At 43.2% G+C, this 25,469-nt stretch overlaps 3 protein-coding genes across 6 annotated transcripts in view; 2 read left to right on the top strand and 1 right to left on the bottom strand.

The window, feature by feature from the left end:
- The first annotated feature begins 280 nt into the window (after positions 1 to 280).
- ascc2 (activating signal cointegrator 1 complex subunit 2) lies at positions 281 to 14,141 on the top strand. Of its 2 annotated transcripts, none has more exons than XM_041901556.2 (19): positions 281 to 359; positions 848 to 971; positions 1,311 to 1,469; positions 1,615 to 1,788; positions 2,075 to 2,204; positions 2,317 to 2,384; positions 2,579 to 2,692; positions 3,018 to 3,130; positions 3,357 to 3,431; positions 4,302 to 4,406; positions 4,590 to 4,658; positions 4,895 to 4,969; positions 5,392 to 5,656; positions 8,622 to 8,818; positions 9,040 to 9,159; positions 9,411 to 9,638; positions 9,863 to 9,953; positions 12,001 to 12,095; positions 12,253 to 14,141. In XM_041901556.2, exons 2-19 carry the CDS (start codon positions 885 to 887, stop codon positions 12,428 to 12,430), a joined length of 2,343 nt encoding a protein of 780 aa, XP_041757490.2. In that variant the 5' UTR covers positions 281 to 359; positions 848 to 884; the 3' UTR covers positions 12,431 to 14,141. The 2 variants fall into 2 exon arrangements, with proteins under 2 accessions (XP_041757490.2, XP_045081722.1); XM_045225787.1 differs by having other exon boundaries at positions 303 to 359; positions 825 to 971.
- Positions 14,142 to 15,295: 1,154 nt separating this feature from the next.
- rnf215 (ring finger protein 215) lies at positions 15,296 to 23,127 on the bottom strand. Of its 2 annotated transcripts, XM_041901555.2 has the most exons (10): positions 22,752 to 23,127; positions 22,327 to 22,488; positions 19,328 to 19,399; positions 18,992 to 19,077; positions 18,797 to 18,851; positions 18,544 to 18,648; positions 18,162 to 18,278; positions 17,866 to 17,991; positions 15,856 to 15,958; positions 15,296 to 15,576 (listed from the first exon to the last, which is right to left on the bottom strand). In XM_041901555.2, exons 1-10 carry the CDS (start codon positions 22,992 to 22,994, stop codon positions 15,554 to 15,556), a joined length of 1,092 nt encoding a protein of 363 aa, XP_041757489.1. In that variant the 5' UTR covers positions 22,995 to 23,127; the 3' UTR covers positions 15,296 to 15,553. The 2 variants fall into 2 exon arrangements, with proteins under 2 accessions (XP_041757489.1, XP_041757488.1); XM_041901554.2 differs by having other exon boundaries at positions 15,296 to 15,958.
- Positions 23,128 to 23,976: 849 nt separating this feature from the next.
- LOC121585165 (SEC14-like protein 2) overlaps positions 23,977 to 25,469 on the top strand; it is a 49,977-nt gene continuing 48,484 nt past the window's right edge. For both annotated transcript variants that reach the window (XM_041901553.2, XM_041901552.2), the window contains exons 1-2: positions 23,977 to 24,326; positions 25,299 to 25,374. In XM_041901553.2, coding sequence (XP_041757487.1) covers positions 25,318 to 25,374 — 57 coding nt within the window. In that variant the 5' untranslated portion in view covers positions 23,977 to 24,326; positions 25,299 to 25,317. The remainder of the gene's footprint in view (positions 24,327 to 25,298; positions 25,375 to 25,469) is intronic.

Below are 25,469 nucleotides of genomic sequence, written 5' to 3'. Positions count from 1 at the left end.
GAGAGGAACCAGGCTCTGAGGGGTGGCCATTCCTCTTCTGGCTGTGTCAGCTGGAAGCTTTGACAAATGTGGCACAACTCATCATTTGCCTCCTTTATTATGCATGACATTCGCATATGAAAGATTTCTGAAGAATCCATTAATGCCTCAAATGGCTAATTTGGCTATCCACCAATTTTCTTCCTCTCTGCTATCCAACCCAGGATGTACGTCATTTGCGTCACCCCAAACGGACATGTGGCTGCGCGTGCGCATTGCGCAATGTAAAAGTGCTTTGGCACTTCCGGCTCGCCTCACTTGCAAAACAGAAGAGTGGCTCGTTATGGCTTGAAAGAGCCAAACATTATATAAAATAAGAGGTGAGTTTATCGTTGTGCTTATTGACAATTACATATGATGATAAAATAGCTAACATTATGTGATTAGGTTAACTAACGCGTTGTGGCTAAGCTTCCTAGCAACCAAGCTAGCCAACGCTTGTGGCTCAGCTGTCTGATTGGCAAGATCAAAAGCTCATGCCAGCTAGCTAACTGTCTTTCATTAGCTAAGTTAGCTAGTTATGTCTTTCTTTGCCAGTGCCACTTTGATTTGGTGTAGCCACTAGCTAGATTATTAATGCACATTCTGTCAGCGGCAAACTACACACCGGCGCTGTCTAGTTAGGTAACATTACTGACTCATACTTAACGGTTGTAGCTAGCTATCTTAATTCGCTTCATCGATTTTGAACTAACCCAGCTGTTAGCTAAACTGGGATTCGTCAAACATAACTAGCAGGTAGGCTAGCTAACTATTTGGATGTGTGTCCTATCCATTTCATACAGTACGAAATCCATTTCTCTATTAGAAGAATCAACTTGAATTTGAAAGAGTGAAAAGAAACGATGGCGTGTGCTATGATACCGCTTGATGAGCAACAGGTGACAGAGGCTACTGGGCCCCTGGGAAAGGAGCGCACCCTGCCAGCCCTGGTAAGACAGCCAACATTATAAACCATCTGACACTGCTTCCTCGGGTACATTATTGTCCATTGCTGTGGTTTCACATCACAAACGAACTGCCTTGTGTTACAGTATCTGCATTAGTAAGAGTTTGCTACTGTAAGCTATCATCGAAGTGTGCATATTCCCTTTGGTTATGTGACCTATGTCACTGTCCTAGTTGTTTTCTCATCATAACCCCACTCTAGTATATGTTTCTCTCAACTGTAGAAGTTAAGCTATATAATATCAGTGTGTTGTCTGATTGCCTCAGTCTGAGGACGTGTCACTGAACCATTGCCCACTGTCCTTGTTGTGTTGCCATGGCAGCATCCAGACAGGAAGGAGGAGCGGTGTTTCGTGCCTTATATGCCCCCTCCCGAGGACAGCTCCCCTGCTCAGGTGGAGGAGTACCTGGAGCATGGCAAGTTCATCACTGAGGACCTGGACTGGCTGCTGGCCCTGCCACATGACAAGTTCTGGTGCCAGGTCAGTCACTGTGGCTGTCATACACCATAACGTAGAGACGGGAGGTTTTGACCTTGACCAAGATTAACCTAAACCCATTGGGTCCATCATTAACACGCCTCTCTCTCTCTCTCTCTCTCTCCCTCTCTCTCTCTCTCTCCCCCAGGTGATGTTTGATGAGTCATTGCAGAAGTGTCTGGATTCCTACCTACGCCACGCCCCTCGGGGATTAGACCCCTCCTCACTGCCCTCCTCCCCGGCCGTTGCTGACATGCAGCGCTGCGTCCACCGAGCCGTCTTTATGACCTTCCTCAGGATGGCCACGCACAAGGAGTCCAAGGTACCACTGCTGTCTAGGTAGCCTGGGGGTCTGTCTGTTTCTGACAAGGCAATGATGTAGTGTTGTTGAATGGAGAAACTGTCTTTTGCATGTCCAGATACCTGTCATTTAAAAGCGGATAACCGTGTTTAGACGGGGTCAGAGACAAGTTTTTAACTAAACAGCTTTAACTGTTAGAGGCTAAGAATTTTTGGAACATGAATTATTCTCTGTCTGACTCTTCTATTGAGAGGAGAATTGTCTTACTGAACATAACTTTTATTTCCTGTTTCTTCTTCACTCTCAGGAGAGCTTTATAACTCCGACTGTGTTTGGAGAGATCATTTACGACAACTTCCTGTTCGACATTCCCAAGATCCTGGACCTGTGTGTTCTGTTTGGGAAAGGAAACTCTCAGCTGCTCCATAAGATGATAGGTGAGCTCAGCAACGGGCCCTTTGTCTGGTGTAGCACTTTACCTGCTCAAATGGATCTAGAACAGATGACATTTTTTCAATAAATGACATCAATGTCTTGTTTATCTTCCAGAAAACATCTTCATCCAGCAGCCGAGTTACTATGGAGACCTGGATGAGGCGGTGCCCTCGGTCCTACAGGTAAGAAGCACAACCATTTAATACACTCCATTTCAAAAGGTTTTCTTTGAACATAATCTAGGTGACACTGACATTTTACCTCACTTCCAATTTAGTGTCACAGCATTTTAAGATGTCGCAGCCTGCAACTTTTAAGTAGTGCACATTGGAGAACATAGGGTGCCATTTCAGACTTGCTCTTTGTCTCTTCCCAGGTTTTGGACACTATCCTTGCTAAGTGTGGTCTCCAGTGTGAAGGAACCACAGCAATCGAGCCTCTGAAGCTCAGCTCACACGGCCGACCCACCGCCATGACCATGAGTCAACAGGTACTGTAATGATAAACACACTGCACCTGCCTTTTACACCATGACCGAAAAGATAGACCACAGTTATAATGTAAAGTCCACTGCTTGTCAGAGATTGTTTTTTTTAAAACATGTCAGCTGAAGTTTAAAACCAGCTGAAGTTTAAAATCTCTTCAATGAGTCACCGGTTTGTTTTAACTGATTGTTGTGACTGGTTGTGAAACCTCTTCCATCTCCTCAATGAGTTGGCGTTCTCCTAGTACGGGAGTGACTAGTTTAGACTGGTTGTAACTATCATTTTTGACTGGTTCTGACCAGTTCTGACTGGTTGTGCCTCCTCTTCCAGGACCTAGTGGATTTGGTGCTGTATCTGTGTGATACCTGTACCACAATCCAGGCCTTCCTGGACATCTTCCCTGCTGCCTGCTCCACCTTTCAGTGTCACAGCTTCCTCAACAGGTAGAGTGCTCGCATACACACCTTCCACTCACACAGATATCTCAACAGGTTAAATGAATGTATTTGATAAACATATACAGCCAAGAACAAGCAGTATTTCACTTGTTTCCCACCCCCACTATTCAACTACACTGCTTCCACAGTGGTGGACCATTTGTTTCTTTCAATATTGCATTTGTCAGAGTTGATCACTTTTGCTCAAAATGTACCTTCTCGTTCTTCTCAGACTAGCCTCATTCTACGAGGTGGCTGTGCCTGACATAGAGAAGGCTGTGAGGAAAAGAAACTTTGATGACAATAGGTGTGTTTCTGTTTGTAGACGTGTGTGTACTGTGTGTGTGTGTGTTTTTTTCCTGAACGTCAAATTGTTACCATGGTTACTCCATGGACATCATTTGACATTTTAGTCATTTAGCAGACACTCACAGTTAGTGAGTGCATAATTTTTTTTAAATACTGGCCCCCCGTGGGAAACGAACCCACAACCCTGGCGTTGCAAGCGCCATGCTCTACCAACTGAGCTACACGGGGCCATCAGTCTGAAAGAAGTCGCTGTAAAGAAGACACAATAGTCTCTACAAGCTAGAATGTTAAATACAATTATGTTTGAGGTTACTTTACCGGTTGTACATGCTGTTGGTTCTTTTGGCGGTAGGAGATGGAGTATCCACAGGAAAGTGTTGTTTACCCAACTTTTTGCGCACAATATGCAAACAATAGCCGAATGTAGTCGACCGAAGCACTTTTCTTCGCAATCAGCCTGAAGTGTTTGCCGTTATTGTGCAAGTGTTTGTCACGTGCGAATTGCAGCAGTATTGAAAATAAAAACCGAAAGGACAAACCAATATACAGACCAGCGTACTGAAAGTCGTCTGGATAACACTATCCTGTGGATATTCTGTCTGTTTTCTAGCAGCAGAAGGACAAGCCGGTAGAGCGACTTTAAATGTCATTTTATTAAACATTCTGACATATAAAGAACATTTACACAATGTTGCACACAAATGTCTCAGGCTGTATATACCAATTAATTGTGTGCTTGTATATACCATGTGTGCTTGTGTGTGTGTGTGTGGGTACTGTGTATGAACTGTTTGTTTTGTGCGTGTTCAATTGTGCATCCGTGTGTGAGTGACTGAACCCCCCCCTCCCCCCCGTGCCCCCCTGCCAGTCTCCAGGAGGACCTGTGGAGGAGGGTGTGTCACGCCCGGAGGAGGATGGTGGAGATGGCGCACCTGCTGCTGCAACACACCTGTCTACAGCCCATACTAGAGGGGTCAGAACAAAACGCCTTTCTATCTCTCGCTCTTCTCTTTTCTCATCCTTTCTTTATCCACCTACCAAACCCTCATGCTGGAATGGGGATCCCTAAAACTCATCTTTACTTTTAGTATGGTGATCATGTTTGCTCATAGCCTTCCCGCAGCCTTTGAACATTTTGTTGTTAATTTGTTTTTAGCTCAGAGAACATTCAGACATTTGTGGAGGAACTCCTACAGCATTTCACTACTTTCCTACCAGAGAAGAGGTACAGTACATAATTGTTTGTTTCCTGATATGGAAAGAATTACCTTTTGAAGGGCCATAAACGTCTTCAATCAATCAATATTCTTGACCATTGCATCCCTGACCTAATTAATACTGGAGAGTTTTCTTACGATGACTGCTGTTGTTAGGAATGTTGTGTAACTGATTGGAGCTTGTCCATTGAGGAGATAAAGAAAGTTTGTTGATGCCATCCTTGTTGCTGTCTCTCTCTCTCAGGTTCCTATCAGACTACGATGAGCAGTTCCCCATAGCTGATGATATCAGTCTACTACAGCAGGCCTTCCCTCTCCTGTATCCTTCCTCCACATGGTCTCACTGGTCTTGCCCACTCAGACACATGTTCCTCAATGAGTCCGCCAGTCAGCCATTCACTCTTCACTCATTCACTCACTCACTTTGAGTCATAGAAACATACACATCCCCCTCATTGGAAGAAACGTAATCCATCCATCCTAGAGCAGTGGGGCGGCAGGTAGCTTAGTGGTTAAGAGCGTTGTGCCAGTAACCGAAAGGTCGCTGGTTCTAATCCCTGAGCCGACTAGGTGAAAAATCTGTCGATGTGCCCTTGAGCAAGGCACTTAACCCTAATTGCTCCTGTAAGTCGCTCTGGATAAGAGCGTCTGCTAAATGACTAAAATGTAAATAATAACACCTCCACCACCCTTTCCTCCAGCACTGCCCATTGTCTTTCCTTAACCCTCCCTCCCTGTCAGAGACGAGACCAGGACATCGTATCTGCTCCAGGGAGTGGAGGATGCCTGGGATAGCGTGGGCCGGAGGAGAACCCAGTCCAGACCCCAGCAGACACACTCCTCCGCCGGGCTGACCGGCCAGGGAGCAGAGGGTGGAGCTGGGGCCTGGGGTGGAGCTGGGGCAGGGGCCTGGGGGGGGGAGATGGGAATCAGAGAGCCAGGGGAAGGAGGGGAGACCCCCAGAGGAGCTGGGGCCATGCTGGATACGCCCCATAAAGGAGACAACGTGAGTTCTGACTAGGAGATACCAGTTTGGGCAAATGGGGTGGGGTGAGCTGTGATGTAGTTTGTTAGTTAAACCTCCAAAATAATGGGGCCATACTTGCGAACATAAGTAACCATTTCAATTTAAACCTTTTCTTTGTCTCAAAATGCGTATCGGCCATTGGTCTGTAACAAAATGTTGTGTGCCAATATTGCATTGATGCATCCTTGTCTAGGCTTCTAGCTACTACTTTTAGACAACATTTTTACAATTTCGCATATGAGAAAATCCTACGTTTCTGTTTCACACACATTAATGTGCTTTTATGGAAAAAATATAAATGAAGTCCTTAAAACATGTACGTTTATCGTACAGCGTAAAAAAAAGAAGAGCCAGGTGAATTTGTCAAATAGCAGTCATGTAGGCTACCATTATCACCATCGCTTCTAGGTGGCACACACTGCTAAAGCGGTTGACTCGAAATCGATAGTGCACGAGACCCCATCGCATCAAGCTTTTTTGTTGAGTTCACTGCCGGTCGTTGACAAGACCTCAGAAAAATATTTGTAGACCTCCACAAGTCTGGTTCATCCTTGGGAGCAATTTCCAAACGCCTGAAGGTACCACGTTCATCTGTACAAACAATAGTATAAATACCATGGGACCACGCAGCCGTCATACCGCTCAGGAAGGAGATGCGTTCTGTCTCCTAGAGATGAATGTACTTTGGTGTGAAAAGTGCAAATCAATCCCAGAACAACAGCAAAGGACCTTGTGAAGATGCTGGAGGAAACCGGTACAAAAGTATCTATATCCACAGTAAAACGAGTCCTATATCAACATAACCTGAAAGGCTGCTCAGCAAGGAAGAAGTCACTGCTCCAAAACCGCCATAAAAAAGCCAGACTACGGTTTGCAACTGCACATGGGGACAAAGATCGTACTTTTTGGAGAAATGTCCTCTGGTCTGATGAAACAAAAATAGAACTGTTTTGCCATAATGACCATCATTATGTTTGGAGGAAAAAGGGGGAAGCTTGCAAGCCGAAGAACACCATCCCAACCGTGAAGCACGGGGGTGGCAGCATTATGCTGTGGGGGTGCTTTACTGCAGGAGGGACTGGTGCACTTCACAAAATAGATGGCATCATGAGGAATTATGTGGATATATTGAAGCAACATCTCAAGACATCAGTCAGGAAGTTAAAGCTTGGTCGCAAATGGGTCTTCCAAATGGACAATGACCCCAAGCATACTTCCAAAGTTGTGGCAAAATGGCTTAAGGACAACAAAGTCAAAGTATTGGAGTGTCCATCACAAAGCCCTGACCTCAATCCTTTAGAAAATTTGTTGGAAGAACTGAAAAAGCGTGTGTGAGCAAGGAGGCCTACAAACCTGACTCAGTTACACCAGCTTTGTCAGGAGGAATGGGTCAAAATTCTCCCAACTTATTGTGGGAAGCTTCTGGAAGGCTACCCGAAACGTTTTACCCAAGTTAAACAATTTAAAGGCAATGCTACCAAATACTAATTGAGTGTATGTAAACTTCTGACCCACTGGGAATGTGATGAAAGAAATAAAAGCTGAAATAAATCATTCTCTCTACTATTATTCTGACATTTCACATTCTTAAAATATAGTGGTGATCCTAACTTACCTAAGACAGGGAATTTTTACTAGGATTAAATGTCAGGAATTGTGAAAAACTGAGTTGAAATGTATTTGGCTAAGGTGTATGTAAACTTCCGACTTCAACTGTACCACTTGTTGTACTGGGCCATTATTTTCCTGTTTATGGCCCGCCTGTTAGCTTGCACAATTCTTGCCATTCTCCTTCGACCTCTCTCATCAACAAGCTGTTTGTGGCACCATTCTCAGGAAACCATAGACACTGTCATGCGTGAAAAGCCCAGGAGGGCAGTCATTTCTGAGATACTGGATCTGGCGTGCCTTGCAACGATTATACCACGTTCAAAGTCGCTTAGGTCACTGGTTTTGCCCATTCTAACGTTAAATCTAACAGTAACTGAAAGCCTCGATGCCTGTCTGCCTGCTTTATATAGCAAGCCACGGCCACATGACTCACTGTCTGTAGGAGTGATACATTTTCATGGTGTACCTAATAATCCTACTGTACACTTTAATGCTCATCCTCCTCAATTCAAGTAACGTATATGTGACAAAGCAGATGATAGGAAATGCACATAAAACGTTTTAGGCCTACATTTAGGTGTACACCTCCATGTAATATAGCTTATGCAATATGATTATTAGGCAATAGCGTTGTGTTTGTGTGCAAGGCTGAAGAAAGAGATGGCTCCTTATTAAATTAATTCCTAATCTTCATTTTCAAGCTGTTGGCTACGTCCCTTTTCAACACAATACATGTAGATCTACATTTCAAATGTGGGGACTCGTGAGATTCAAACCCTTGCCACAATCTGCGACAATTATGTGGACTAGGCACTTTACACAGAGAGTAATTTGACCAGTCAGTCAAATACACGTGATAGTTGCTTTGATGATCAGAACGTGCTGTTGGGGGTATGTTAAGGACGCTTCCGTGAACACGTTTTTGGAACACGTCCAACTACATCGGCGATTTTAATTGACTGATGCAGAACTTGTTCCAGGATATAATCACTGCCTGGTGGGGCAATCTTAGGGCTAACGTGTGCCATGTTATCTGATGGGACCAGTTACAATTTAGCGTTCTGTCACGTGCAAGTAAATCAACGATTTTAATTGGCTGATACGCATTTTGAACAGGAGAAACTGTTTACATTTAAATGGTTGCTTATGTTTGCAAGTATGACCTCCAGATTTGTAATTTTAGCTGGCAAAATAATACACAAATATAACCAAATCATTTTGAGAGCTTACCTATCCTATATGAGACAATACACAGTAGCCTCAGTCCTGTGTAGATGCTGTTGTAATTGTAATAGTGTGTGTTTCCGTGTCTGATATGTGTTATGTTGTCCAGGGTGCTGCATGTACGATCAGTGCGGGGGAGCTGGAGTCTCTGTTAACCCACATCAGAGACCTGCTACCAGACCTGGGAGAGGGATTTCTACTGGCCTGTCTCCACCAGTACAATTACAGCTCTGAACTGGTCATTAACTACATCCTAGAGGACAGACTACACCCTGACCTGGACAAACTGGACAGAGCCATGCCCAGGTAGAGAGGGAGAGGGGTGGGTGTGTGTGTTGGTTTGTGTCTGTGTGTGGACAAACACAGATGCACAAGCTGAGTCGTGCTGCGCTGGCCTTGTTATTCATCCATCATAGTTGTGGGAACCGTGCTGGAAATAACAATGTGAAAGGAAAATATCAGAGCCAGCACGGTTTGGGTCGGGTAGTCTGAAAAAGGTATTAACGTTGATGTTCGCCTCTCTCCAGGCCGGTAAAGGAGGAGCTGCCTCCTGTCCTCAGCACCAGGTCCAACGTGTTTGACGATGATGAGTTTGATGTCTTCAACAGAGACCAGGTGGACATGACCCGCGTCTGGAAGGGCCGGAGGTCAGACGCTATCAACTATTTTCCCCCTGGGGACAAAGTTAATTGTGGCCAAGATGGCCTCCTGATGACTCGGTCACAGACCGTTTCCTGTTCTGTCTGGTTACGCCACACCACACCCAAAATGACAATTTTCCCAAGTCATTTTTAGATGAATACCAGGTTAATAGTGAACTGTACAATAAAGCCTGAGCTCTGTATATTTGTGTGTGATCTGTAATCTCTGTATATCTGTCTGTGTTGTTTCCCTTCAGGAAAGGAGAGAGTGTGCGGGACCTGCTAAATGACAAGCAGCACATAGCAGAGCAGAAGGAACGCTACCTGACCTATGAGACTGTGGTGGATGAGGTCATCGTGACTCCCAGCGAATCAGGAGCCGTCTACAATCTGGACGATTATGATGATGAGTATGATGACACATACGACGTCAACCAAGTAGGAGCCAATGATCTGGACGGAGACGCCAACCTGCTCAATCGCAGGTAACACACACCTGTTTACTGATTTTAAGATTTTAGCTAATAATTTAGACTAGAGCCTCCCATCTGAGTTTGGTTGCTCAGTCTCAAGTTTTCTTCCCTCTAAGAGATTTGTCCTTGCCAAGGTGCTACTTTGTGACTACTGTTGTTGAACCACATTTATGTAAAAAGGGCTTTATTTATTGATTGAGTGTGACACAACCTCTCTCTCTCTCTCCCTCCCACAGGCCGTTCACCATCCCTCAGGTCCTTCGGCAGGGAGGCAGACCACAGATGCAGGAGGAGAATGTAGAGGAGGGGGAGGAAGAGGACGAGAAGGTAGGGTGTATAGAAATTGATTTTCCTGTATAGAACAGTGGTCACCGACTGGTCGATTTCCAAGGCCTTTCTAGTCGATCACCAAACATTTCTGTAGAAAACCCAACGATAAAGCCTTGTGCGCCTTTGTTTTCTTATTGGTGTTGCGCTGTTGGCGGTAGGTGCACTTGATTCAGAAGTCCTGTTGGCGGTAGGTGCACTTGATTCAGAAGTCCTGTTGGCGGTAGGTGCACTTGATTCAGAAGCCCTGTTGGCGGTAGGTGCACTTGATTCAGAAGTCCTGTTGGCGGTAGGTGCACTTGATTCAGAAGTCCCTGTTGGCGGTAGGTGCACTTGATTCAGAAGCCCTGTTGGCGGTAGGTGCACTTGATTCAGAAGCCCTGTTGGCGGTAGGTGCACTTGATTCAGAAGCCCTGTTGGCGGTAGGTGCACTTGATTCAGAAGCCCTGCACACCGGGTAGGCAAAGTGTTCCTATTTTGAACCATTTCACTGGTCTGAAAATACTAACTCCGCCTACCCGGCGGACTGGGAGATCTGTGGCTAAATCGAGTACGCTTGTTGCGCTGGCCAATCGGATAGCTCAAATCCCTTCCACGACCTCAGCCACAGCAAATTTGATACTAGCCTACTTGAGATTTCTTAACTTTTAAACCAATGACCAGAGAGAGACTGTCAAAGAATACAGCAAAGAGCTGCTATTTCTATGAGTGAGTTCATGTCTTAATGTTTTATTCACCACTGACAACACTGTTTATTTAACACTATTACAAAACATAAAACACGCTTCTCCCTACTTCCACTCCTGCTGCAATGAATGAGTAGCCAAGTGTATCGATCGCCCTGCGTTTTTATGAATTAGCAGCTCGTCGTGTCTGTTAATATCGAGGAGTATTTCACTTTCTCTGGTCATAGAAACAGCATGAATTTGTGCATGAGGCTGATGCGGTGCGACTCAAGTTTCGCCATCAGGTGGAAGACTGTCCCATCTCTCTAGTCAGTCTCACCGGAGGAAATTGAGAGAGCAGGGACCTCCCTCCGCTGAGACTAATGCCGAACTAAAACAACTGGGAACTCTGAAATCTCAGACTTCCGACTTCAGTGCGTTCAAGACAACTGGGAACTCCCCAAAAAATCTGACTGGGAAAAATCGTTTTGAGCGGTCATCCAAGTCGGAAACTGGCATCTTTCTAGAGCTCCGCTTTCCAACCTGAAGATCACTGACATCATGATTTGACCTCGTTTTCCCCCTCCCCGAGTTCCCAGTTGTCTTGAAAGCACCATGACCATCAGATGCAGGTACCATCAGTCCTGTAAAATAAAAAAGCAAATTATTTGCTAATTATTTCAATTTATCCTTCGCTGTGCCTCGCAAGTGCTACATCAACTGATCTATTTTGTTATCAAAGCTTGAGTTTTGAAATATAATATGGTCTGAGAAGAACAATATTGGCAGGCCAGGCATATAGCCAATATGCTGTGATAATGTATTAGGCCTACTGCACAAACCTCATTCCTACAGAACTGTTTATATTAGATTAATGTTAAAAAATGTAAGTCATGTTTAAAAATAATAATCTGAGCGGTAGATCTGGACTTGCTTTTTAACTGCAAAAGTGATCTTGACTCAGAAAAGGTTGACCACTCGTATAGAACAAAGCTGGTTCACACGAACCGCTATGGACTTCTCTGTGATGATGCAAGTTAAGAGCGATACCTGCCACTTTCCTGAAATGCCACCCTTGATTCCTGTTCTTTATTATTCTAACTCTACAGTTGCTTCCCTTCTTATTATGATCAACAATATGGGCATGGTCAGTGTTATCTATTGGCGCTGTTTAACATCTTGCCCACAAGGTGGCTTTACAGGCTAGCTACCTAAGGCTCTCTATGTACCATGTTTTGTTATCCAGATTAGTTATATTAGGTTTGACATAATTGAACCAGTGGCTATGCTGTAGGGTTGTCCTTATTTCTAGGTTAAGCTGTTTAGATGGATCAGTCATTATGTGTTGTATCATTAACCCTTTACATGGTGTGTTCTCTCAGGACAGTGCTGTGAAGAGAGACCAGTTTGTTCAGGACCCAGCTCTGCTGAGAGAGAGGGCAGAGGCAAGGAGAGCTACCATGCAACACAGGAAGGGGTACGGAGACACACACACACTAACTTAAATCCCTGTCTTATATTGCCCTTAAGTTCTGTTTCATGTCTTACAATTGCATTGTAAGACATCCTAAATTGAGGTTTGTTTATGAAAAATGTGTGCATTTCCCATTTGAACCCCTCTCTCCTCCCCCTAGGTACCGTCCGGAGCCTGCCAGAGAGCGAGACGTGGTGGGTAAACCTAAAGGCCAGGGCCAGTCTACAGAGACCCTTCTGGACCGACGCAAGAAGGAGGCCCATAAGAGCAGGGGAGCCAACCACAACCGCAGGGCGATGTCCGACCGCAAGAGGAACAAAGGTATGATCCCCTCCTGATGATGATAAGTGCTGCCATGGAGACCCACCAACTGACCTACCGGACGGTGCGTACAAGACGGGACGACGTGGCAAAGAAATAAAAAGAGAAGAAAAGGAAAGAGAGAGAGAGAGACTCTCGGCTCAGAGGTCAAAGGTCATGAGCCCTGATTGATGACCCCTCCCAGAGTCCTCTTCATCAGTCAGATTATCTTTCTACCGGGATTCACCGACCAGGCCATTTTTATTGACCTTTTTCTGTTCTCTTTTAGGTAAAACATTCTAGTTTTCCATTTTCTATCACAAAGGGCCACAAATGATTAGTTCAATGATAACAGAACTTTGGTTGCCAAGTGGCCTGTTGGTGGGATGTTTAGAGACATGTTTGAATTTGAAAGTTTCAGTTTGTCCAATATGATTTGTAGATTGATTCAGTTAAAGCAAAGTGCTGACTGAATGGAGTGAGTGAGTGAAGGACAAACAAGATTTATTTTTGCCATGTAACAAATCAATTTATTAAGATTTGGAGTGATGGAATCGTTAGCAAATGAACAAGAAACATACGACTGAAAGGAGAGAGAGGAGACGCCAACGGGACAAGAGAAGCAGGGCGACCGGCCTGACTGTCAGACTGAAACCTCTGTCTGCTGGATCTGGGAGAACAACGAACCCACAACCTGTCAGTTAAATACAGGTCTAGACATCAAAACGTCAGGCAGGCCAGGACCAGAGGTGGCAGCGTGTGTGTGTGGAATATCTGAGCGAAGTGAGAGAGTGTGTGTGTGTGTGGTAGTTAATGTCTCCTCACCCAGCCAATCCCCACCCACCATGTTTCAGCCTCAACCCAAAAAGTGAGCCGTTATAACAACACAGTCCTGTGTGTGTTTGGAAGAGTAGCCTAAGAGGGGACAAATGTCATGACATCGAACAGCTTCTAGAGGCTTCTACGACTCGCCATGCACAACTACTTTATAACAAGAGAATCATATAGAAAGATCTATGAGCATTTTTGTAAAAAAAAAAAAAAAAAAAAGGACATTACAATTTGCTTTTTGAAGTTCTCTTTAAAAACAAACAAAATAATAAATACATTTAATACTGTGGTTCGAGAGCTTTTCTCAATGGAGTATTCCTGTGCGAACTGAGCGGTGACTTTAATGTGTTCAAGTGGCAGCGATGGCTGAATGATACCATAGGTGCGGCTATATTTCTCTAGTGATTAGCTGATGGTAGGAAGCATTTAGAGTATTCACATTTCCCTATAAGGTGTTGCTAGATCCTCTTGTGGGATATGGTTGAAGTGCGATCCAAGTGGCTCCATTTGACCTTTCACCTTTCCATACTATACTCATTGTTTAGCCAAGGTCAAGTCTGTTTCAGTTCTGCAAGGTCACTGTGGTTTATAATAAAATAACTAATAAGGACTACATAAAGGATTAATATAACATAAGTACTGTCAAGTAGTAGACCGTAAGCGTGGATGTCTTTGAAGGGTGTTTGTAACTTGTCTGTCTCTTCTGCTACTCTGGTTATCTGGTGAAAAAGGCATTTACCTCACAGAGCAGTCTCTCTATATAGAGTTTAACAAAAGTATGGTTAACAATTTAATTTTCTCTCTTTATCTCCCTGCCCTTATTCCTATTAATTCAGAATTAATACAAACTTTGAAATTATACTCCTTAGAGTACACAATAATAGTCTGGTTGAAATGAGTCCACATCTATAATTTTTTTTAACTTTTTAGATTATACTGACCCTGTGAAATGGTGGAATATGGGCCACAAATGATTGTGTTTTGATGCCAGTTAGAAACACACTTAACCATGCTTTGTACCATATTGCATTGAACATTCATGCAAATATTACTTAAAAGAAGACTTTCGTTAGCTAGGTTTTCACATTAAAACACCTTAGACTTAACATTCATTTCCCTGTAAAGAACATTCATGGAATTCCACCACATATTCACAGAACATTAGAATGCCCTTCTAGAAATGTATAGACAGTCCCACCATGAGGTACCAGTATTTACTGGTACTCTATCACACATACACATGACATACCGGCCAGAGAGAGGTGGGTTGGTGGGTAGGAGAGAATACAGTAACAACATTGTACAGTATGTTATCCCAGGATGAAAGTACTGCTTGTTTCAACAATAGTACTGGTACAGTAACATTTGGTTTACAGTACCACATAGATAAGTGAAGCTGCTTCAGGATTGGCTGTCCCCAAAGGGTCAGAGGTCATCACCGTCCAATAAGAAGGCCAACTGCTGGGAGAAGCTCCCCGGCCCACAATCCAGTGCAGGAGGAAGAGGTGAGGTCTGGAACTGCTACTGAAAACTAGTCACGTAAAACGACAAGACGAAACTTGATCCCAATGTTCTGGGCCCAGTTTTTCAGAAGTTATCTGATCGGATTTCGGCAATCAGACAGGATAAAAAATTATTTAAAACATTTAACTGAAAAATGTGATTATGATCCTCCGGATAGGGATAAGGATTTGGAAAATCCAATCAGACCTTTAATCATTTCATTTTTTGCATTTTTCAAAACTCAAAAAGGTAGTGATTAGGATAGTTTTGATGCCAAAAATCTAGATTATCTTGATCCCACTGGAAGGGTGGATTTAGATCAAGGTACCTTTATTCATGTAGTTTAATCATCTCAGTTTCCCTATGACAGTGTAGAAGTAGTACCACAATTTGTCCAGTAGATGGCAAGGTGTAGGCCTGTTCAAAGCACTGAAAATCCAAATTCTGTGATCTTGATATTGTTTTGTTTTTGGTCATTTAGCAGACGCTCTTATCCAGAGCGACTTACAGGAGCAATTAGGGTTAAGTGCCTTGCTCAAGGGCACATCGACAGATATTTCACCTAGTCGGCTCGGGGATTAGAACCAGCGACCTTTCGGTTACTGGCACAACGCTCTTACCCACTAAGCTACCTGCCGCCCTATTGTGGTATCTGGATCAGAATGATCCTATCCGGGGTTGTTTTTCTGAAAAACCGGCTCAAAAACAGCCAGATCGAACTAATCCTGGATAGCAAAAAAGAATCAAAATCATTCTGATCCAGATTAAAAGTTTTTTTAAACTGGGCCCTGGTCAGAGTGAAGTGAGGAGGGGGGCCAAGGCTACCATTAGCTGTCTCTACAGAGGTTACCTGTGGATGGAAGGGAAAGATGACAGTTAAAGCGAATAGCTGACTTAACCGGGTACCAAATACAATGACCAGCGCTACATTAGATTTCCAATGTGTTAATTGCATATGGCAAATAAAGTTGCACTTGAGTGTACAGGCAAGTAGAGATCTTAGAGAGTATGCTGCGTTTACACAGGGGGCAGGTGTATAACTTACAGAGTATGCTGCGTTTACAGTGGGGACAGGTGTAAACCTTACTGAGTATGCTGCGTTTACTCTGGGGACAGGTGTATAACTTACTGAGTATGCTGCGTTTACACAGAGGACAGGTGTGCTGCAGGAGCAACCACGGATCCACACAGTCCCTGTGGAACTCATGGAGGCAGGGCAGCACACGAAGACACTGCAACACACAGGTGAGTTAGCATACTACTAACCCTTGTGTCTAAAAGTCGAATTTACAGAATGTATATGTTTATGCATCTTACTTTCCATGTAGTTCCAGAGGGGTATACTACAAAGCAGGATCAATTAGTTGGCCAGTTAACTTTTTTTAAATAAAAGCCAAAAATAACTGTTGATTTTCTGGTCATTAACGCTAGAATTGCTAAAGCAGTCATTTGGACTGCTAATGAATTTTAAAAAAAATATTACTGCCATTTTTAAAGTTATGCCCCCCTCCATCTTTGACTTTTCCTAAATAAGTCTTTATAACAGCACACTGTCGCTGTTAGAATCTTAATATCACAAACAGAACTGGAGTTATAACCATTTTATAACAGTTATAACCCATGTCATGGAGGTTGCCCCTCCTCCCGACAGTAGGGCCTGCTCCCCCCCTTCTCCCGACAGTTGGAAGGTGCCGTGCCCAGTTGATAATCACACCGATAACTGTCATGAAACTATACTGAAATTAATTTCACACATAACAACAGATGAAATAAATGAAGTAAAGTATGATGGGGGGAGAAAGGGAGAGAATGGGTGAGTTGATGAGTGAGGGGAAGCGAACAATGCATAATTATGTACTCACCAATTGTGAATGAAGAACAGGGCGGGCCATTCTATTGTATTGATCTATTCTAATTATAATCTTCAAATGGTACATACCCTATATCAGTCCATCGAATCCAAGCAGTCTTATCAGTCTACTCTGGCATACTTGGAGTACACAGTGAGAGCATGCGTAATTTACAATGACAAGAAGACCAAGACGAATGGATGCACATGCTGCGTTACTACAAAATCTAAATGAAAACGACTCAGAAATTAATCATGACATCTCTGATGATTATTCTTCTGATTCTGAGCCTCAGCCTGAACCTACACCTCCAAGTCCTAAGCGCAAAAAAGCGCACTGAGCAGGTGCCCGCGCCACCACCAAATGAAATGGTGAGAGAGGAAGGGACGGACCGTTTGGATAGATAGAACAAGCCGGTGACAATGCTATGGGACGACAACCAGCACAAAATGTCATCACAAAGAGCAGGCCCTACACCTCAAGCAAAAAACAACATAAGCTGGTGAGTGCGTTGCTTATGTGACATGGACATTCTCCGACTGATGCCACTGCGTGAAGACGCAAACCATGTAAGCACGAGCTGACAATTTACTATTTTTGACTGCTGTCATATCGACACATTATAATGCAATTATTGCTTTTGTGCCGACTTTCACTATTTATTAAGAACACTTGGTGCTTATAATGATGTTTAGGATACTGATGTTTTCATCATTTGACCGTACGTCTTGCTGACCGTGAGTCTTGGTGGTTGGGGTATTTATTTTATTTTGACGTAATAAAAATAAGCTGTTACCGCATTCCAACACATGCTTTCCGTTTCATAGTTGTAACTAAGGCACTCCACAAATAAAATTGATTGAACATTTGAATGTGTGTTTTTTTTGTTTTTACATATAGCCTACAGTAACAAAATAAAGAAAATGCTATTGTGTTATTTTAAATTTAAAAATAATTGTGTTCTAATGTTACCTAAGACCTTCATAAACACAACTAAATGATTATTTTTGCGATAGAATATATGAAATGTATGAATTACACTGTTAGAACGTTGCAGTCAGAATGACTGCTCATCAGCTTGAAAGGGGGTCCCTCGAGGCCCATCGGTTCTAGTGTTAAAAAGCTAAACTTGGATATGTGTTTTTTGTTTAGTCAATTCGACCATGCCCATTTCAAGCTTATCTGTAAAAAAAAATAAAATAATGCAATTTCAGAATATTTAGACAAGTTAGCTGGCTAACTCCTTGATCCTGCTTTGTAGTTTACCCCTCAGGAGTCAGTCAGTCAACCTGGTTGTTGGTGAACTGTTCCAGACAGACGGCACAGTTGTCGGTCTCTAGCTGGGCTGGGTCACACCACCGGTACATCCTGGTCTTCAGGGACGACAGTCTCTTCAGGATGTCCTGTTTTGGGAACTGTAGGAGACAGAATGGTTAAGTCATTAATATTATGGTGAATGTTTCTACATTATTATCTTTGAAGCATCTCACTGATATACTGTCGTCCAGTGTCTGCGCTTACTTAAATTTGCTCTAGATTAGTGTGCCTGCTGAATTATTAAAAGAGGAAAATGCTTAAGCTCTACCTCCAGGTCGTCATTGAGTTGGTTGTCCTGGTACTGCCATCGAGCCTGAACTATGACCCCTGTACAGAGGATAAGAGCCACCAGTAGGACCGTGTTCCACAGCTGATGCAGGTACTTCTGGAGGACAACCCATAACAGGACCGAGCACTGACGTTAGCCTACCTCTAAATCATTTGTTTACGCTTGTCACACAACAGAGATGTATGAAAAAGCAATGAGTTGCACAGATCAGTGAGTTGCTAGTTCTAGCCTGTGAGGAGTTGTAGTGTAAAATTCAGATGACCTTCCGATGGACTACTTTGGTTACAATGTCATTGATCATGTATTTTGTTGTCCCTATTATACATTATATTCATTTGATAGTATGCCATGGTGTTCACACCTGGACCTGTGAGTTGGTCTCTCCAGTGCAGATGACCCCCTGCCACTCTCCATACAGACCACCTCGGGAGAGACCGCACGTGGACCACAACGTCAGGGTGGCCCCCTACAATACCACCAGAGAGGAGGTTTTACACACATCCAAAGTAATAAATGAGCTGGACAATAAAGTGCATAGAAAACTGGAAATGTCCGACTGACTATTTTTGCTGTTCTCTAAGGTGATGAAGTTTATGGCAAAAATATGATCTTACCAAGTTGTCCTGTAGAATAGTCTTGTATGTGATTTTTGCAGTAGCATGAAGGCCCCTATGAAAGAAACCACGGAGTTAACTCACTCAGTGTCTCTATATTAGTCAGTATGCTACAGTCTATTCATACGATCAAAGCTATACTGAGAGGGATCCTTGTGTAGACTAGTATTGTTTCGTTTTCCATCACTGTGGTACCTGAGGAGTGCTCCGATAAGCTTGGTAACATTTTCTGATGTCTGGATGACAATGACTGGCTTAGAGAGGACTTGGGACAGATCCATCTAGAAGGAGAATCCAGGAGAGAATAGTAGTTGTCATAGACCATATATAATTGTTCTATCTCTATGGGGGTTGTATTGTAAAGCAGTAGTAGAGGAGTGGTTCCTCTAACAGCTGACAATTATAGAGCAACATTGGTGTCATGCTCTATAGGAGTGGGCACCGACACGGGTCCAGGAGAGCTACAGGGTGTGCAGGCTTTTGCTCCAGCCCAGCACTAACACAGCCAGTGTGTAGGAAAATGACTCTTACCTCTCTGACAGTGTTCTGATTGAGGGCTAGGATGATGAGTGCAGAAGCCCCCAGGACCAACGCTCGTTTCATCTAACAAAGCGAGATAGTGGTTATACTTACTTCAGACTTACTTTATCCACACAGATATATATTTGCATGCGTTAAAAGTGTGTAAAAGAATAAAGGATGTTTCATGCTGAAACCCTCACATTAAACACCAATAGTATTCACTAAGGTGATGGTTTATATTTAGGATAACGTTTTACAGCATTGTCATTCAATTTTTTACATGTGATAAGGCCACAGAGGGCCAGAGATAATTACAGACACCTGTAAAAATCGGAAGTACCCAAAAGGGCCATTAGATATCTTGTGATAGATTACATTGATAAAATCCTTGATTTAAAACAAAACATCTGGTAGTTTCCTGGTAAATGTCCAGTAATATACCCTCCCTTTGCAACCGTAGGTGAAACTCTGTGGTGCTGAAGAACAGATACAACATTCAGAAAGTTGATCTCTCACTGATCAGGGTATAGTTTGTCGTGTGTCTCAACACTTCTTTCACCAAATATACAAATTATTCAACAAAACAGTGCACTGACTGTTCTTCCCATGACCATGTGAGTGATTCCTCACAAAACCAGGACAAAAATAGATTTAGGGGATTATCACTAAATTGAATCCATAGAATGATCCTTTGGAGAAAGGATTGTTGACACACTAAGTATACAAAACATTAAGAACACCTGCTCTTTCCATGACAGACTGACCAGGTGAAAGCTATGATCCCTTATTGATGTCACTTGTTAAATCCACTTCAATCAGTGTAGATGAAGGGGAGGAGACCGGTTAAAGAATTGAGACATGGATTGGGGAGGGGAGGTTGCGCAACTCAATATTAGGAAGGTGTTCCTAATGTTTGGTATAGTCATTGTATATTTGACATTTGTATTTAAATGCATAATTGAGAAATAATTGATCAAAGTTGGCATATTTATGACATTTCGGCCTTACCCAGGCCTCCTTCAAGACTCCATAATGTTTAATCTGTAGGCGCTACAAAGCTACAATTTGTGTCATATGAAGCTTTACCACTTGCTCTGTAATATGAGTAGTATTTCTATTTCAATAACAATTTCTTGACATTCATTTATGAATGTAGAAAAATGTGGCAATTCTTTTGAAATATAATGTTGAACATAATATACTCTACGGGCATATCAAAGTTCCAGAGTGTGCTCTCTGCTGGTTTTAAAGTTATGGGCTTACAATTTTGAATCCATTTTCACATTCACTGTTGGTAATGCTTACAAATTGGATCATAACGTTAAAAGTAGCAGAGATCCCACTCTTGAACTTTGATATGCCCATAGAGCAGTGGATCCCAACCTTTTTCGGTTACTATATCACCAACTGAATTTTTGCTCTGCCCGGAGTACAGCCTATAGGGAGGAGGTCAGAGACCTGGCCGTGTGGTTCCAGGATAACAACCTCTCCCTCAACGTGACCAAGACAAAGGAGATGATTGTGGACTACAGGGGAAAAAAAGAGGACTGAGCACGCCCCCATTCTCATCGATGGGGCTGTAGTGGAACAGGTTGAGAGCTTCAAGTTCCTTGGTGTCCACATCACCAACAAACTATCATGGTCCAAACACACCAAGACAGTCGTGAAGAGGGCACGACAAAGCCTATTCCCCCTCAGGAGACTGAAAAGATTTGGCATGGGTCCTCAGATCCTCAAAGAATTATATAGCTGCACCATCGAGAGCATCCTGACTGGTTGCATCACCGCCTGGTATGGCAACTGCTCAGCCTCCGACCGCAAGGTAATACAGAGGGTAGTGCGTACGGCCCAGTACATCACTGGGGCCAAGCTTCCTGCCATCCAGGACCTCTATACCAGGCGGTGTCAGAGGAAGGCCCTCAAAATTGTCAAAGACTCCAGCCACCCTAGTCATAGACTGTTCCCTCTGCTACCGCACGGCAAGCGGTACCGGAGTGCCAAGTCTAGGTCCAAAAGAGTTCTCAACAGCTTCTACCCCCAAGCCATAAGACTCCTGAACAGCTAATCATGGCTACCCGGACTATTTGCACTGCACCCCCCCACCCCCACCCCATGTTTTTACGCTGCTGCTACTCTGTTAATTATTTATGCATAGTCACTTTAACTCTACCCACATGTACATATTACCTCAACTACCTCAACTAGCCGGTGCCCCCGCACATTGACTCTGCACCGGTACCCCCCTGTATATATAGCCTCCCTACTGTTATTTTATTTTACTTCTGCTCTTCTTTTCTCAACACTTTTTTGATGTTTTATTTTACTTTTTTATTAAAAAATAAATGCATTGTTGGTTAAGGGCTGTAAGTAGGCATTTTACATTTTTTACAATTTCATCATTTAGCAGACGCTCTTATCCAGAGCGACTTACAAATGTCTACACCTGTTGTATTTCGGCGCATGTGGCCAATACAATTTGATTTGATTTTGATTTGAGTACCCCTGAAGTACCCCCTTATGTGCATTTTTTAAGCCTATGGTCTCATGAGTCTTCTCAAGTACCCCATGTGGATAGGCCAAGTACCCCCAGGGGTCCTAGTACCCCTGGTTGGGAACCACTGAGCATATTATGTTCAACAATATACACTACCAGTCAAAAGTTTGGACACACCTACTCATTCAAGGGTTTTTCTTTATTCTTACAATTTTTTACATTGTAGAATAATAGTGAAGACATCAAAACTATGAAATAACACATATGGAATCATGTAGTAAACAAAAAAGTGTTAAACAAATCAAAATATATTTTATATTTGAGATTCTTCCAATAGCCACCCTTTGCCTTGATGACAGCTTTGCACACTCTTGGAGTCTTAAATGAGGCCTAGCTAAGGCCAATTATGCTTTTAGATACAAATGTCAACAATCCTTCCTTCAAAGAATCATTCTATGGATTACATTTCGTGAAAATCCCCAACATCATGGTCTTTTTTTGTCCCTGAACTCACTTTATTGACAACGGCAGCAGCAAAGGATTCCTGACTGTTCCCGGCAGTGGAAGCTTTGCTCTCCTCCACTTTGACAGGCACCACACCTATCCATGGCTCCTGGTCTTTGGCTTGGACACCCCCACCTTTGCCCCGGCTCACCTGGGGCTCCTCATCCTGCACCTGACCAATGGCAATTGGAAACACTGGGGTCATTATATGATTATTACTGGGTAATATAGACTTATCCTATGCAGACATTGTATGCTTGATGATTCAAAATGCAATGGTGAACATAACACATTTGAAGCTTTTGCTTGACAATATCAATTACTGTATACATACACTGTGTTATTTTCTCATAACAGTAATGTTTAGATCCATATCATGTTACAAATACAAATGCAGTGGTTTTACTTAGCAGAGCTAGCTGTAACATCACTCACTAATATGAGGTCCCCTTCGAGATCATGCTCTTGTTGTTGATTGTGTTTTTCGGGGACGCTGCTGCTTTCCCAGGTCGCCTCGAGCACCTCGCCTTGTAGAACGGTGCTGACGTCCCGACGTTCTCTCAGCAGAACCTCCACCAAGGCGACCTGAGCGCCCTTCACTAGCAGACACGACAAGAACGAAGGAGCCGAGACCAGAAACACCACGGTTAAATAGCACCAGCAGCAGCTTGCAGACATGGCCGAAAAAACCCGTAAATTAAAATTACTTGAAAATAAATAATCCTTATCAACTGTCAACCATTGTTTTACAGAACCACTAAGTTATTGTGCTACTTGGCTTGGACCCCGAAAATGTAAGCAAGAACACTACTTCCTGTCGAACAGGAAGCTGAGATGTGTGAGTTTGACGTTTGCTTGCAAATCTGCCATCTACTGGGACATTGAGAAAAGTATTGTTTTAGTGAATATATAACAATAATAAGAAGGCTGTGTATTGTGCTTGTTTCGAGACCCAAATGCAAGGTGTAGACTGACACTGCATTGTATGTAGCTGTTAATGTTTATTTTATTTTTTTGATGCAAACCCAAGTTTTATTGTGTTGCATAAAACAACTTGCGATGGTATGTTTTATTATTATTTTGAATGAATCCACTGCAAAGTGTGAACGCTGGACATAGTAGGATGTCCCATAGGGTGGCGCACAATTGGTCCAGCGTCATCCGGGGTTTAGCCGGGGTAGGCCGTCATTGTAAATAAGAATTTGTTCTTAACTGACTTTCCTACCTAAAATACCGTTAAAAAAAAAAAAAGGATCCGGTTGGGATACTGGCCCTTTAAATGGGCGTGTCCTCTCGTGTTTACATTTTTACGTTCACAGAGTTTCTAAACCCAGAGGCGCAACATTGCAAGACTTCCGGGAACTCTTGAGAAACAGACCAAACAGACCAGGCCGGGGTTTGGGGTTTGAGAAGTCAATGATAGAAGTGAAAAATTATTCCTTAGTTGTTAATTTTCTAAAAATCTAAAGATACAACCTAGATTAGAGCCAATGTCTTACGTAGTTGGACATGTTAGTACTCCAACCTCGTAAAAGTGACAAACTGACAAGTTTTCATTTTCGTCAAAAACAACTTTATATTGAGTAACGTTGATTTGACGGCGTGCACATGCGTAGTTCGGCACGAGACGACCGTTAGACCCGAATAAGTGTTTCTACGCTTGCGCTTGCCGAGCGAAAGGTCGCCATGACATTGCCAACAAATGTGCTCGGGGATTTCTACTGGAGAAGCAGTTTTAGCCTATCTTCATAGTGTACTGTCTTTGATACAGTCACTGGTTTTTACGAATGACTGACAGGGATGAAGAGGATAACAGCGCCCTCGTAGAGCAGCATCACACAGAGCGATCAGTCCAGCGACGAGGACAGAAAAGTGCGTGGCTTCCTCTTCTGGTCTTCAACTTCCATTGACAGAATAAAAACTGTTATTGTATTTTGTTTTGCTTTGACGGACGTGATGAGTGGCAGGGTTGGCGACCTAAATCCGAAGCAGGCTGAGGCATTGGAGGAGGTGAATTTCTGTACTGTATATTTCTGTATCTGTGTCGCATTTATTTCTGTTTGACGATCTGACGGTCATCGATGCTGTTGGAACTTTGAACCTTCCTATCTTGGCTGCAATGCACGTTACGGAATATGACTATCTGTAGGAAGATGTCATGGCTGGAATACGCTGTCACCTATTTATGTATTTTATCAAGTTTTTCCTTCTGAGGTTTCTCTGTAATACGGGTCACAAAGGTTGATTGGTGATTAAAATGATGTAACCACCTAACTGGGTTTAAAATCTACCCTAGGCCTATTATTACATGAATTCTCATGTTATTAATAATTAATACTTTTTTATGTAATTACAGTTTACTGTAAAGAATTTAGTATATGTATCTCCCTTGAAATGTTTGGTTCTTGTGTATGATTTTAGTTTAATCTGATATATTTTAGGAAATGAAACTGAGATGTGAGTTGAAAAACTCTATTGAACTTACTGTGACCAATGTGCTTTGTTTTAAGAGATTAACTTCCACACACAAGTCTGAAGCTTTCATGTTATATAGCAGCAGGTCGCTGTGGTTTTCTTATAACAATTCATTTCACATGCTTGCTTTCATGTTTACCACTAAACCCATGTGTGCATCATCACTAATACACCTATACCCCTTTTGGCCCTTTCTCTCTCTCTCTCTCTCTCTCTCTCTCTATCTCTCACTGCCTCTCTCTATCTCTCACTGCCTCTCTCTCTCTCTCTCTTCTCTCTCTCTCTCTCTCTCTCTCTCTCACTGCCTCTCTCTCTCTCACTGCCTCTCTCTCTCTCTCTCTCACTGCCTCCTCTCTCTCTCTCTCTCTCTCTCTCTCTCTCTCTCTCACTCCCTCTCTCTCTCTCTCTCTCACTGCCTCGCTCACTGCCTCTCTCTCTCTCACTGCCCCTCTCTCTCTCGCTGCCCCTCTCTCTCTATCTCTGCCACCCTGTTTTATCCTTGGGCAGTTTCGAGAGAGGATTCAGGATGTTCTTCCACTACTTCCTGCTCAGCATGACCACTTCTTGTTGCGCTGGCTCAGAGGTAAGGCAGACTAATTAACCACCTGTTGCTTCACCACGGTGGGCTTGGAGCTGGAATGATCTGTTCTGCTAGGAGAGCTGCAAGGCTGTTAAGAC

The sequence above is a fragment of the Coregonus clupeaformis genome, chromosome 16 (assembly GCF_020615455.1).
Source record: "Coregonus clupeaformis isolate EN_2021a chromosome 16, ASM2061545v1, whole genome shotgun sequence".
Classification (NCBI taxonomy): Eukaryota; Metazoa; Chordata; class Actinopteri; order Salmoniformes; family Salmonidae; genus Coregonus; species Coregonus clupeaformis.
This window is presented reverse-complemented; position numbering and strand designations above follow the sequence as displayed.